This window comes from Misgurnus anguillicaudatus, chromosome 5 (genome assembly GCF_027580225.2).
Source record: "Misgurnus anguillicaudatus chromosome 5, ASM2758022v2, whole genome shotgun sequence".
Lineage (NCBI taxonomy): Eukaryota > Metazoa > Chordata > Actinopteri > Cypriniformes > Cobitidae > Misgurnus > Misgurnus anguillicaudatus.
Genome location: NC_073341.2, coordinates 36,404,103 through 36,419,563, shown reverse-complemented (window position 1 = coordinate 36,419,563; position 15,461 = coordinate 36,404,103). Strand labels below are relative to the sequence as shown.

Below are 15,461 nucleotides of genomic sequence, written 5' to 3'. Positions count from 1 at the left end.
ACAGTGGGCAACAGCAATATGACAACACACATCAATACTTAATTAACACTTGAATATTTTAATAATAAATAGATTAAAAGCAATATAGTTTATTAACATAACTGTTTGCTGTTTACACTTGCCAAGTGACTTCAGAGTCATAGACATCTGTTTTATAACAGTTAAAGTGCACATATTATGTAAATTTGTGCAAGATGTAATTAAAGTCTCAGGTGTGCCTAGAACGTGTCTGTGACGTTTCAGCTCAAAATATCCACATCAGTGCTACAACATGCTAACAAAAACATTTAAAAATTAACCAGTGAGTCAGTGGCTGTGGGCGGGGCTTCAGCAGTGTGACGTCACATTAACAAGAGAATAAAATAAATAAGTCTCATAAGACTGCTTTGTTTTAATGTGGATTAAAATAAAAGTAGGTTGTTTTTTATTGTGTTCACATACTGTCAACACACATGTATGCCCAAACACCTTGTAAAAGTGGATTTTGCTTATCATGTGCCCTTTAAGTGACATCAGTTTATGTTTATTCGTGTAAACTTACATGTTTTTCTGTGTGTAAATGCTGCTGTTGGCGGCGAGTTTGTTTGCCTCGGACAGCTCAGCAATTCTCTGTTCGAGATTCGTCATCTTAGACTCCATGGCATTGATGGTCTGCATGAAAGGGTGAATCAGATGAGATCATTCATAGCAAATCTCTAATGACCAAACTGTTTAACATTTACAACAACATTGGTAGATGCTTTTAGATGCTCCAAAACAATGCATTTATCATCTTTCTGTTTTTTTCTTTTTTTGGAGCTTCACCATAATTGTTTGGGTGATTTTATTCTTTAGAGTCACTAGTGATGGGGACGAGACCGCCTACACCGAGTCCGAGTCTTTAAAGGCTCTAGACCAAGTCGAGACAGAGTCCGTTGGTTTTCAAGTCGAGTCCGAGTCATGACCGAGTCTTTAAGGAAGCAAGTCGGAGTCCAGACCGAGTTCTTTAAGAGTCGAGACCGAGTCGACCATAAAAACATGTCAGTTTTTATATTCATGATTTAATATTACCCCAGTTAATAGTCAACAGTGAGGCCTACAGACTAAGCTAGACTGGGAATTTTTTAGAGGAGCAGTCTTAACGTCTTAATATGGACTATGCTTTTACTATCATTAAAAAAAATCCCTATCACATGCATCATCTTCTGCCTATTTTATAAACAGCTCTGATGGCAGTATCTTTGCATTGCACCATGGGATGCCATTTTCAAATAATGCCCGTCAACATTGCATTTTATTATTATTGTTATGTGTTGTGTGGTTTTTTTATATGAACATAAAAAAATGCGTTGGTATCGAGGACTCAGTCTGAAATTACGAGTCCTTCTCCTCCCACTGTGGTCCGAGACCGAGTCAAGACCAAGGGCCCTATCTTGCACCCAGTGCAATTGACTTTGTCAGTGACGCATGTATCATTAGTTTTTTGCACCGGCGCACAGCGGGTTTTTCCCTCCACAGACACATGTCGGCAAACTAGGGAATGAACTTGCGCTCCCTGGGCGGTTCAGCACAAAAATAGAGGCGTGTTCTGGCGCAAACCATTCCTGATGCTATTTTGCAGTTTCAAAAAACAATTGCGCCACTGACCAGAAAAAAGTAGTCTAAAGTCAGTGCCGTGTTGCGCGTGGTTCATTATGCTATTTTAAGCACGCATGCTTGACCATAATATATAGCGTGCACAACGCGCACACACTTTGCTTATCTAATCTACACAGATGCAACAGTTATTTTTGCTAATCATAAATTGTTACAATAAAAAATATTAACACATGAGATAAGGGAAATCATAGTGGTGAGCATTTTGGTGATAGTTTTTATTTATTGTGTGGGTGAATTAAAAAATTTTCATGCAAATAACGATTAAAGTATTTTCATAAGTTTGTTGTGTGGCTGTATTACGTTTATTTTATGTAAATAATAATTCAAATGTTTTCATAAGAAACCTTAATGTATATGAACTTGATTTGTAAGTGTACTTTGGGGTTGGACCTTGCTTGCATTTCTTGGGTCCGATTTCAAAGCCCCCAAACCATTTCAGCGGTGAGGGTGGACGCAGCGATGTCCTCTGCTGGCGTCAGGTCATGTGTAGAGGCAGATCCACCTCCAGTTACACGGCGTGCCCGATTTATGCTGGCAAGCTTGGGATTCCCCCGTCTCCTGACATCACTGTAGCGCTTGGCGCAACGATGGGGATGCCAGCTGATAAGACAATTGTGGCCTCTCACGCCTGTTTAACCGACGCTGATTTGGGCGGGTTTCTCTTATCCCCATACAAAACAACTTCTCTGTCTTTGACTGCTCTTACAAGAACGTGGGTCTCCTCGGCTGTGAACCGCTCCTGGCGTGCGCCTGGTAAATCCGTCATAATAATAGCAACCCGCCATGGAACTTGCGCCCTTGCGTTTAAAGGGAATGTTGGATAGCATTCTGATTGGTTTATTTGACGTTACGCCTAAACCACACCTATGAATAATGAACCTACTTCAGACCAACCCCTTATTGATTTGCGCATGGCGCAAGAGTTATTTCTCCCGCCGGGAAAATAGCAACAGCGCCCAAGATCCGCCCACAAAGTCACTTGCGCTTTGCGCTTCGCACTTGCGTTTCAGATCGTTAAAATAGGGCCCCAAGTCTTTGAAGGACCAAGTCCGAGACGAGTCAGAGAAAGCAGAAATCAGTCTCGAGACCAGACTCGAGTACTACATCACTAAGAGTCACCATGAAAAAGAAATTGACTTCTAATTCTAATTTTTTGGGAAATATTATATATGATTGTTTATAAATCATTTATATGTACACATTTTTATTTATGTGCCCTAATAATCTTTAATCTTATACGTTAACCTCCAGCCCCCTTTGAAATGACTTCTCTTTCTGTCACGAGTTATGGCGTGAGGGCTATTGGGTCCTTGTGTTATGTTAACACTTCCAACAATCCCAATTCCCTGTGAACAAAATATCTATATTTTTTTCTCATTGTAGAAACCGTTTCACTTGGATATATACGTCACGTTAGGGAAATAAAGACAATCAGCTTTCGTTTCACGGTGACTGCACAAAAGTCTCATACCGCAGCCTGATCGCTGATCACTTTTCCCGTCTCTCGGGATTCCTCCTCATATGTGCTCTGCTTGGACTCCAGCAGCTCCTTCTCAGCCAAATCAGCTTTCATTTGAGTCTCCAAAACCTACAAAACACACACCCACCCACAGAATAAAGCTTTTATCTGTATGCATCACTATATGATCAATATTAAAGAGAATATATTAGCGCTGGGCTGGTAAACTCTTATGTGTTTGACCTTGATCTTGTCTTCATAGAGTTTTTTCTTTTGTTCCAGGTTTGTCTCCATACGCTGTGCTGTGGCCTGACTGTCGCGTAAGCTCTCCTCTAGTTCCTGAAAATCAGACCACAAAACCTGAACCAAAAAAAATCTGTCTACATTACAAAAACACAAACTCTAATAATGGCAAAAACTCACAGAAAACAAGTTAGAGAACAAAAGTCTGTATTTGCTATTCATTTGATCTTAGTGTTGCATAGGACAAATTGTCAAAGATTATCGAGAGATATTATAGAGAGAATTTTTAAGCAGTTGTTAAATGGAACTAAATCATACAGAAACATCAATAAATGAATAAATCATCCAATTTAAATGCAAAGTCACTGTGACACACGTGTTTATGACCAAAGAGAAAAGATGATGATCCACTCTCACAATCTGTCATTTTTGGAGCCAGAGAGCATGCTGGGAGATTAGGAAAGGTAACTGCCAAGGTAGGCAGATATAAAAAATACAGATGAAAAAAGAAAGGGTGTTTAACAATCGTTAAAAATGTAAGGATGTGTGTGTGGTAGATGTTTCATGAGCATTGCAATTGCATATTATTGACTCGTCATGTCAAAAGAACTGTATTCTCTATTGCTTGACTGTTTACCTGTTTGTTTGTGTAAGCGTGTGTATGGTTGTGTATCAGATACAGCAGGGGTTCTGCGTTCACTCGTGTCTCAGTCGTACCATGATTTTGTCGGCCATCTGTTGAATCTGCTGTGACTTGGTTTGAATGTCTTCTTTCAGTTTAGTCTCTCGCCGCTCCACCATCTCCAGTCTCTTCACCTGGTTCTCTAAAGTTTTCCTACCATCCTGTACCAGCATCCATAAAAACAACCAAGACTGATTAGGGGCTTGCTTTTCTTATGAACAGAAAACTTAAACCTGCATAAATGGCTATTCTGGTTTAGGTTGGTTTACCAGTACATGATGATTAGAGTTGGTTTCACAAAGAACTCTTGAAATAAAATTATTATTATTAATATTAACTCTTCACGCCATTGTCGAGTTATCTCGTCAATTAAGAGAATCCGCTTCCAATAACAATTTTTTAAGGCAATCCATATTTCCACTACTATCCACTAGGTGGCGCTCTTAAAAAACACTGAAGTATCCACTGATCCAAAGACAGCAAAAAATCTGTGTATATTTTGATCATCTCTAACAAACGTCCTTTACAAAAATGCAATTATAAAATACAGAGAGAGAGAGAGAGAGAGAGAGAGAAAATACAATACAATATTGTCTATTCACACAGTATTATGGTATAATACCGTAATATTAAATGAATTACAATATTGTAGCATTTATTGGATAGTTTTGTGATATGTAAATATTTTCATTATTCAATGCATTTTTATTTAACTTTTTACATTAGGTACTTATTTATTTTTCTATCCTTGTAAATCACTTTGACATGCAACTTTACGCTACACTGAAAAAAATAATACGCTGGATTTAAAAAAAATTAAAATACAGCACATCATTTTTGCATCCAGTTTTTTAAGTAAGTTTTACATGGAATTTTAAGCAATTGCAATTGTAAAATTTACTTTAAAAAGGTGATGCAAAAATGATGCACTATATTTTAATAAATACTTTAGTAAATTTTAGTAAATACAGCCTATTATTTTTAGTCCACTGCCTAGTTAGTTATATTTACTAAAATAATTCAAGTATTTTTAACCAAAAATTATTAATTCAATTTCCTTCTTACAATTTAAAATAATAAAATGTAGTTGAATTTAATAAATAATGTGTTTATTTGGAATTACTCACCTTTTGTGTTATTTTTACTTAAATTTGGTTAAAAAACAAGAATAAATTTTTTTAAATAGATTTTACTCATTTTATTTAGTTAAATTTACTAAGCCACAAAATCATTTTTACAGTCCATATAAAAACGCTATATAGAAAATAAAGTTTATTATTACGGTTAGTAACACTTTAGAATAGGTTTGTATTTGTTAACATTAGTAAAAGCATTAGCTACCATAAACTAAATATAAACAGTACTTCTACAGCATTTATTAATTATAGTTCATGTTAATTTTAGCATTTACTAATATATTAATATTTATAGGGGCATTATAACATTATATGTTAATGTTCCCTGAACTTACATGAATAATTGTATTGGAATTAACTAACATAAAGATTAGTTAATGCTGAAAAACTACAGTGATTATTGTTAGTATATGTTAGCGAAGGCATTTACAAATGTTAACAAAAGTGTTACCACCATTATTACAATACTATCGAGCCCCTAAGGTGACATTGAAGTAAAAACAATCTAAAGTTTAGTTTCATGTGCTCACGTGAAACTTTTTTTGATGCTCACGTGAAACTTTCATGTGCTCACGCGAAACCTTCATCTGCAGATAATTTTTAAAAAGTTTAGTTTCGTTCGCGTCCAAACGTGAAGCTTTCGTGTGCGCACATGAAACTTTCGCTTTCACGTGCACGTGCAATAGTTTTTTACGTGTGCAGGCGAAACTAAACGCGATAGTTTCACGTGCGCACGCAAAACTAAACTTTATTTAATTTTTTCTCCAAGTCCCCTTAGGGGCTCCGTACAATACAGTAACCACATCTGCTTTATTCTTTTTCACACATTTTAAACAGTTTTTATTAAATCACATTTATTTTCTTTTAAATGTTACGTATCTTTGCTTTTATTGTGATTTTATTGTCTCTTATTTTTTACATTTTTTTTTTCTCTTATATATTGTTTTCTCATTTCCATGTAAAGCACTTTGAATGACCTCTGTGTATGAAATGTGCTATACAAATAAACTTGCCTTGCACAAATCGTTGATCTGTCAAATACCAGGAGAGTTTGCTCATAATTCAAGCAATAAAGGACAACACTGCATATACAATTTATCTCACCTCGGTCTCTCGTAAGCGTCTGCGCAGACTATCTGTAGAGTCTTCTTTGGTCTGCAGACGCTCCAGATCTTTCTCCAGACGTTCTTTAGCCTGACGAACACCCTGCAGCAGATCTGTGGCTTCTGAACTCGCCTTTACAGCCTGAAAAAGAGACCTTGACCTGTTCAACTAATGTCTAATCCATCACATACAGAATTTCAAAAGTAAATATATGTTGAGGTAGGCTAGAAAGATGCTGTATTTGTTGTGTGGTGTAAATAGAGCACCTTAACAAGTTTCTCCTGGAGTTCTTCAATCTTTGATTGTTGTTCTGCATTGGTCTGCAATAGTTACAAATAAACAATCTTCATATGAACAGCCAGCATTATTAATTCGATTTCCTTCATGACCAACCTACACCAAAGCTACAAAACATCTGACAATACCACCAGCACACAACACACGCTGTTCTTTTCAGCCGCGTCAGTCGGTCAGTATCATTGTGTGAGCTGAATGGAAATGATGAGATAAGTATCAGTGATTTTTTTAAGGATTGTCTGTACCTTCTGTAGTTTGGTCAGAAGTTCTTCCATCTCAGCTTTGCCTTGTTCTTTAGCCTGAAACACAAAATGCACATGTCATGAAAAAAGCGACTGGTATCTGCAGCGACTCGAACCAAGACTATCGAATGAACCTTCTGGATCTTCTGCTGATATTCTGCAGCTTTCCGCTTGAGTTCCTCACTGGTCTGACGGGATTCTTTCAGCTCAGATTCATACAGGTCACTGCGACGGCGAGCGGCGGACAGATTCTCTTCCAGCTGACGAATAGACACTCGCATTTCCTCCAGCTGAGCGTGATACTCCTACAGAGAAAACACATTTACTCAGGTCCTACTGTACCAGAAACGCTCGCTCATCGTTTATCCAACCTCTTTTCATTTCAACTCTTCAACTCTTTTCATACAATGACAGTAAATAGGGACTGACAGTGTCAAGTTCCAAAAATAACCAAAAAGTCCCATGAAAGCACAAAAAGTTAAGAAAACAATGTAAAGTTTTAGCCTGGATTTCCCCATGCTGCCTTGCCGCACATTTATTCACGCTGCAAGTCTAGCATGGAAACCATGGACCAATTTTTCACCTCAAATAGGGAACGGGGAGAGGGCAGCAAGCAGGCAGCAAAACGATGATGACGTCTATGCGACACACCAAAGCAGTTTTGTTTATCCAGCGCAGGAGCAGACACAAAGTTACTTTTTGATGCAGCCTTAGATAGGTTTCTAAGTAGTTTTGAACACAAGTTTATTTAAAAAAAGAGCAACTTTTGGCGTTAAACAATTTCATATTCAAGAAGGATGTTTGGATATGGCAAGACATGACAGCCAAAGAGTTTTATAGGACCAACGGCATCATCGTCAAAGAAGTCCATTTTACATATAATTGGTAATGGTATTTATTAATATCATATTGTCATTACGCCTGTACTGTGGTTGTCACAGTGTCACTAAGTTGTGTTGCTTTTCAATATCAATATACAGCTACCGGTTTAGTTGCATAGCTTTCAGCTGTGTGCACACGTACCCGATAAAAGTTGTTGACGCTTAAATTTATGTCAGTCTACATACATCATCTGGTATAATTGAAACGATTGGCTATGAGCTACGTACAGACGCATTTGATAGACATTCGTAGCGCCCAATAAACCACTCTGGGCATTCGTAAACCACGCCTCAAATACACGAAAATGAGCATGTGGTTCCCAGACCATGTCTTATTCTCTATGAGACTGGTCTGGTGTTAGCCAGGCTAGTAATGTCTTTCAATTTCACTACAAAAAAAATCCCATGAATAAAGTACACATGCTAAAGGACACATATTACGCTCATTTTTACATTCTAGAATGTGTCTGTGAAGTTTCAACTTAAAATACGCCACAGATCATTTATTATAGCATATAGTCAGTGGCTGTGGGCGAGGCTCTATCAGTGTGACATCACATTAACAGGAAAATCAAAACTGCTTTGGCGCAATAGGGATTAAAAAATAAGAAGCGGCTGGACTTTTTTCATTGTAGGGTTGTTAAGTTCACACCGAGGGGCAACCTTCCGATCCTCTCTGATGAAGCCAATTCGCAAGTGACTTAAAGGAACAGTACGTAAGAAATTTATATCAATTAAACATAATATGGCCCTGATATGTCACTAGACATTAAGAAATCATTTTCATTTCAAATACTTATATCACTGACAACAGTGCAGCCCTCAACTGATGTTTATGTTGTCATGTTGTGTATTGGCCACCAGTTGTGTGATTGCAGTACCAGTTTTAGCCATAAGTTTTGTGATAGCAATACCAGTTTTGGCCACAATCCTACATACTGTTCCTTTAAACTGCAATTAATCGACTGGCCGATAGAGGCTGGCTCCAAGAGGGAGTCAATTCCCATAGACCCCCATGTTAAAATGCCCAACTTTACAACAGAAAATATATGTTTACAGCCTGGTACAAAAAGTGATTTTGGTCTATATAGATAATTTTGCCCTTTATGACAACTGTGAAGGGGTGAATTTTTTTTTAACTCATCCGTTTAAATTATATTAAGCCTTATGATGCGTTCACACACCAGCCGCGCTAGAGGCGGCAAAAACGCGCTAAATGTGTGTAGTTGGACGCCTGAACATTTTGAGTTTACTCGCGTCATTCTAGTCATTCGAGACATGCACGCGGAAATATGCGTAATGGGAGGGGCTTCTGTGACTCCACTCGCTTCCTGTAATCGAGTTACTATTACAGCAAGGTCTTGATTGGTAAACGTGACGCGAAAATCCGTCGAAGTTCAAAGATTTTTCAACTTGCGTGTTTCCCGTGGAAATGCTCAATTCGCACAGGACGCCCCACCCGCGCCACGTGTTCTGCGACGCGTCTGACAGGCATATTGGCCGCAGGATGCCTTATCACGTTTTTGCATTGACTTAACATGTAAATTAAGGGCGTGGCCACTTGAGTGACGGGTGAACTGCCACTGCTGTCACTAGAATCGAGCTAGGCGGGCATGGTTTTAGCAACCAGTTACCTCAGCTTCACCCACATCCCGCCTCTTTACCAATTTTCGGTTATCCGCGAGTGATGCGTGCTGTCGGAAAGCCAAGATGGTGGCGACAGGCACCGCCTACTATATGCTTCAAAAAAGCTCTTCACAAACCTATGGGTGACGTCACGGACACTACGTCCATACAGTCTATGGTTCACACACTGCCAAGTTGCAACACACATTTATGTGCCATTAAATACAAGATTTCAAAGTTTACAAACCATGAAAATGAGTCATGTTATTTGGCATATAAAAATATGTTTTTTAACTGGTTAAATTTTGTTAAAGTCTATATACTCAAAGCGAAAACAAAAAATAGATTGGTTACAGGCTGTAGTGAATCAGAGGAATTACTAAGCCGGAAAAGATTATGTAACATGGTCGAACCACTTGAGACTGAAACAAATCATAAGGAATTATGAAATAGAGAGAAAGAGAGAAATACTGTACGAGTTCTGAGTGGGTGAAAGGTCATTGAGTGGGTGGATGAAGTGAATCGAGGCCAGTCAGATCTGACCCGGTCATTACATGAGCCATTAACCACTGCTAACAAAAATCGCACGCACTTCATGTCGGACAACCACACGGCTGTCTAACAAGAAGTCTTTAATCATAAAACAGCTGCTTAAAGCTACGCTCACGGTAACAGGATAAATCAACAAGACAAGCATAGAGGACAGAATCAGTACCTGTCTCTGTTTATTACAGCATGTTGGATATGTGTCTGTGGAAACCTGTGGATCCTGCCTTTCCTTAATGTTGACTAAAGAATGTACATAAATTAAAACAAACAGAAAAAACGTAATCTTTCACTCATCAAACAGAGCAAACAAAAAACAGATGAAGAACAGAATATGTGTGCTTTTTATTTTAATGTTGCCATAATTAAATGTATAATTACAGTCAACAGAAATAAAAGCAAAGAGGTGCTTGACATTTTCTGAAATTTCCTGAAAGGGAAACATAATGTGAAAAATTGATGGTGAGTCAACACAGGTTTCTTACATCTAAAATCTCCAATGATGTGATGGTTAATTATCAATAACAGGCTAACTGCTCTTCTGTACAAATAATGTCAGTCATTAAAAATCCAAAAAAGTTGGCAGAAATAAAACCATCTGCTGTACCGTGAAGATTCTGAATGAAGGTTTGTCTTTCATGCAAGCATCTGTCAAGAGCACTCCTGACCATTTCTAATGGAAACAATCAAGTGCATACTAACTAACTTACAGTAATATCCTGATTTACAGAAATGTACTCACATCATTCAACTAAAATGTTGACATCATGACATTAAAGCAAATGCAGATATCGGACTCTTCTTATTTTACTGTTGAGCTTAAAAGTTTAGCTGAACATTTATCATGTCACATTACTACTTAAAGGGGGGGGGGGCACGTTAACGAAAAATTTCCATTTTTGACGGATTATTATTAGCAAAGATGGAAAAAAACTGAAAGCCATGGGTCCTTTTGACAAATATCACATACAACTTGTAAATTTAGGCTAATTCACAGCCCGTATTTGACTGAAGGCAGCGCAGACTGATCTATGTGAACAACTGCGGCTTGCCTCGCGTGAACTTTAGACGATAACAGGCGTCTAAAGGCCGGGATACACTGCACGAGAATTGGCCGTCCCAGACGAAAGATTGCCATCGTGAAACTATCGTTGCGATTTCTGTGATCGTGGCTCTCCATCGGTGGTCCTATGTCGTACAGTGAGAGAGGTTCAAAGACGGCCGTTTTCCCGGTCTTGCGTCCAAAGATAGCCTACGATAGTTTTCTGGCAGTGTCAGAAATTCGGCATGATCACCGCACAGTGTGTTTGCTGCTACGACCTGCGCGCCGGTATTTGTTTACCACGAGCGCATGCTGGTGACGTTGCGCAACGTGTGACGCAGCCGCCGAAGCTTCCGTGTAATCATCGTACAGTCTACACGCCTCTCGTACCCGAGTTTAAACGATACATGTCGCACAGTGTGATAAGGTAATGATCTTATAAGAGGACAAAAATCGTGCAGTGTATTCCGGGCTTAAGGGGAGGTGAAAAAAAGAGGGGAAGAGTGAAAAAATAGCTTTTAAAGATACAATATGTAAAAACGCTGCTAGAGGGCGCACAATCAAAACAATAACAATGACGCGGATTAATGGCGCTCTGAAGCAGCGTAGAATGATGGGATTTGTTGTCTTTAACCCAACCGCTTATGGCCATCAATCAGACGGGAACGAGAAATTATGTTAACAGATAAGGTAAAATAATAATATTAATATATAATAAGTTTCATAAATGTTGTGTTTGATGACACAGTTTAATTTCATTATGTAAGGTTTTAAGTAATGTTCAAAACGAAATTGTTAGTCATAGATGTTACAGTATTAGTCCAATTCGGTGTGTTAACATAGCACAGAATTAAGTGTTCAGATCAACAAACTTACTATAAACAAACGAGTAGCCTAAAAGAAGCTAATACACTAAAGCTGCCTTTCCATTGCACACGACAAACAATGACAGATAAACCGGAAGTCATGCATTTCCTATAGAGAGTCACAAAGCTGCTGTGTGAGGTGCCGACCGTCTTCAGATGTGTAATTTTCAGATCCGTTTTGAGTGTTGGATCAGTTAAAAAAACTTGTGCGACTACCGCATGCGATATGCCGACCAGACGTGATGTTTTTCAGTGTATTCCAATCAAAAACTGCGTGTGAGGTGAAAATGGTTAATCCTTTTTGTTTAACTTTATCAGTAACATTTGAATCCTTCAAAAAAAAAAAAAACATGAATGATTACTGATAAGTAATATATTATTAATTCAATATGTATCCATATAGTCTATGTTCATATATGCAGAGCTGTTTATTGTTTCATTCATTTGCGTTAATTTATTTATTCAACTATGGTAAATATTGAAATGAAGCCTCTTGGCTGGAATGAGCTTCTCTCCCATGTTATGATTAAATTGAAACTTCATTACGACTGCCAATAGGGGGCGAACTTCAACAATCGTGTCTGTATGTCGTGTGCAGTGGAAAGGCAGCTTAACGCATACTTCCGCATTTGTCCACAACAGTCGTCATGTGGTTTCTACGACACTGTCATGTGGTTTCTACGTCAGTAAAGGCGGTAACAAATGTTAACGTGGATATTAACGTCATTGACAAGCGACTGCACTGCCCCGTGTCACTGTTTAGAATGCCAATTTTCTCATAATTTACAAGTAGTTGAAAACAATAGGGATATTGTAAATAATCATCTGGACAAAATATATAACACTGGCCAAGTGTTTTTTGGATATTTTACTGCAAATATCTTACAAATTGTACCTTTAAGTCAGACACTTCACCAATCTCGAAGTCCAGTCGACCATAAACGTCAGCAGTCAAAAGTCAAAAGATGGCATTTGTGTATTTTATCCCGGATGAAAAAGATGCAACTGAAATAACAATAAATGCATTAACATGAAGATGTTTATGAGGAGAATCAACGAAGGTGAAGACTAAATGTTGGGATGTATAAATCTAAGTCTAGTGATAATACAAATCCTTTTCTGTTGTGTGAAATATTAACAGCTCACAGTACAAATAATTCCGCATCAATACAAAAGAAATTCATGAAAAATATAAATGTTGTAAGTTAATAACAAATTGACAAAATATAAAAATTACTACAGGATGTGAAGTTTTTAGAACTAAGAAGTCATCGGTTAAATGATGACGGAAAAAACAAACATTCATTCATCTGCTTCATGTGATGTTGAAGATGTAAGGTGACGCACATGATCTCCGTTCATCTGTTCTCTTCACAAATGAAAATACATATTTTAACTTACATCGTAAGTTACTCGTCTTGTTAGTTCGTGAATAAACGAAAATGTGAACGAAAACAAAAGCTATTAAATATCATCATTAAAATATGAAGAATAATAATTGGTTATGACAGATTTTTAATGACCCTGTCCGTCAAAATGACAGATAATGAAAAATTATACGCAACTTACAGTAAGTGTTTAATTAATTTTTTTAAAATTACAAAACATTTTCGAATAAACAACAGTGTTTCTGTGAATGAGTTTGAAAGCAGAAAATAAGCACAACAATCCTGCTGAACATATCAGTCTGATAGGATTTGTAAAATAAAATGAAAAGTGAATGGTTCATTTCAAGTCTGATTGCTGCTAATTCGAGCCCTTTGCCAGCTTGTCACGAACATCATTTCCAAGCATCTGCAACATCCTTCACTCCAAGGTACCATTTTTGTCTCCATGGCAACCGCAGTGCGATGGAGCCTGGCTCTGGGGGAGATGCATACGAAACGGCAGCGAGCAGCCTGTTTTACATCTTTTCTATCTTACATTCTCTATCACTACACTTACAGCTAGAAGTGGTCATCAAACTCTCATACATAAACTATCAGATCTTTAATTAACAGATATCCAGGCATTCGTGATGACAAAATGAAGCTCAAATTAAAGTTTTAATGTTTACTTACACATTAAAGTGATAATAAACACAAAACATAAAATGTTTTCTGGGACAAATATCCATAAATACTTTAATGGACCACAAAAGACAAACAGGAACACAGAGAGTTGTTTGCTTAAGCTGCATTTGCCTGCTGTGTGCGTTATAAAAACACTTTAATGTCACACAGAGCTACAGAACCACTGCAGAGGACACAACACTAAATGAATACAGGATTATTTCCCGATAATAAAAAGGATAAAATAAACCTTATATCGAACCCCAATTTACTTAAAAATGTGACCCTGCCTGTGAAAACCCAACTAAATAAGTTTGACCTTTTTTACATAAAATCATCGCCAATAACGAAAAGAACATTTTGTGAAAATATAATCTTGATATCTTTAACTCCTGCCAGCATTTTTTTGTTAAAAGTTTCACAAAATGCCTTCCAGGAACATGTTCTTCTAAAAATATATAAACATACAAATACAGTATATGAAATGAAAGAATAGCCTCTCTGCTTTCAAACAAACAAACAAAATGGGAAAAAAAATTTCATCTTATCTAAATTTTTTTCTCTGGTTATAAACTCTTAAATATGGGTATTTTTCTTTAAAAAAAATTTTTTTAGCAAAAAGCTGAAATAATTGCATTTTTGTGAAGAAATTTTGTTAGCGATCAGATTCAGGGGTGCGTTTCCCAAAAAACGATCGCTGCTGAACCAAAATAGTACGATGCATAGTAGGAGAAACTAACTACCTTGTCACGACTGTTTCCCGAAAGCATAGTAACTTTGGTTTAACAACATAGTTGATGATGTCACGTGGGAGATGAAGTACTACAGGGGCGTCGCTAGACCCCTTTTACTGGGGCACGTGCCCCAGTGTAAATCTTTTGTGCCCCTGTGTAAATCTCAAGTTTACATTTTAGCAGTTAACTAGTATATTTATATATATATATAAGTATTATAAGTCAGTGGTTCTCAAACTTTTTCTGCGTGCGGCCCCCCTTGTGTACGGCGCATTTTTTCGCGGCCCCCCCAAAGAAAATGTATGACAAGAAACTGTTTTAAAACTAAACTTTTGATTAAACAAAACATATTAATTGATATGAAGGAGTGCTGTTGGTTAGTAGTCTTATTTTTTTTTTTAGGTTTAATTGCACAGAATTCATGATAAATTAATTTATTTTATACAATGTCATAAAACTGGCCCAGTTTGAGAACCACTGTTATAAGTAGTATATTTATATGTAATATATCTTGTATATTACTTTACAAAGACAATCGTGGAAAAACGGATCTATATGCAATGTAGTTACCCAATTCACGTTTGAAAAAGCGACGGAGCAGTCGCACTGACGCGTGCACGCCCCAATTCATGTCCGCGTCCACGCACCCATTCATGTCCGTGCGCGGCTGTTTTGCCGTGCGCAGCCGCATACAAAGTACACGCGATTGAGTTGGTTTATGAAAACATGACGAGACTAAAGTAAGTTTCTAAATAATAATGAAAATCTTATTTTCACCCGATCATTGACACATGTGATGGACATCAGAAATGTTTTGTGCAAAGCAGGAAAAGGGAAGCAAAAATGAGAGATGATGAGTTTAAGGAGTAAAGACACATCTTTCCCTGTCAGGGCTCAAACATTAGAGGAAAAAT

At 37.5% G+C, this 15,461-nt stretch overlaps 1 protein-coding gene across 7 annotated transcripts in view; it reads right to left on the bottom strand.

Moving 5' to 3' along the window:
* The window catches only part of citb (citron rho-interacting serine/threonine kinase b), a 74,858-nt gene that overhangs the window by 46,929 nt on the left and 12,468 nt on the right, over positions 1–15,461 (bottom strand). For all 7 annotated transcript variants that reach the window (XM_055167453.2, XM_055167454.2, XM_055167455.2 and 4 more), the window contains exons 5-12: positions 6,936–7,106; positions 6,805–6,858; positions 6,529–6,582; positions 6,263–6,403; positions 4,058–4,183; positions 3,341–3,436; positions 3,110–3,226; positions 542–651 (exon numbers count right to left, since the gene is read on the bottom strand). In XM_055167453.2, coding sequence (XP_055023428.1) covers positions 542–651; positions 3,110–3,226; positions 3,341–3,436; positions 4,058–4,183; positions 6,263–6,403; positions 6,529–6,582; positions 6,805–6,858; positions 6,936–7,106 — 869 coding nt within the window. The remainder of the gene's footprint in view (positions 1–541; positions 652–3,109; positions 3,227–3,340; positions 3,437–4,057; positions 4,184–6,262; positions 6,404–6,528; positions 6,583–6,804; positions 6,859–6,935; positions 7,107–15,461) is intronic.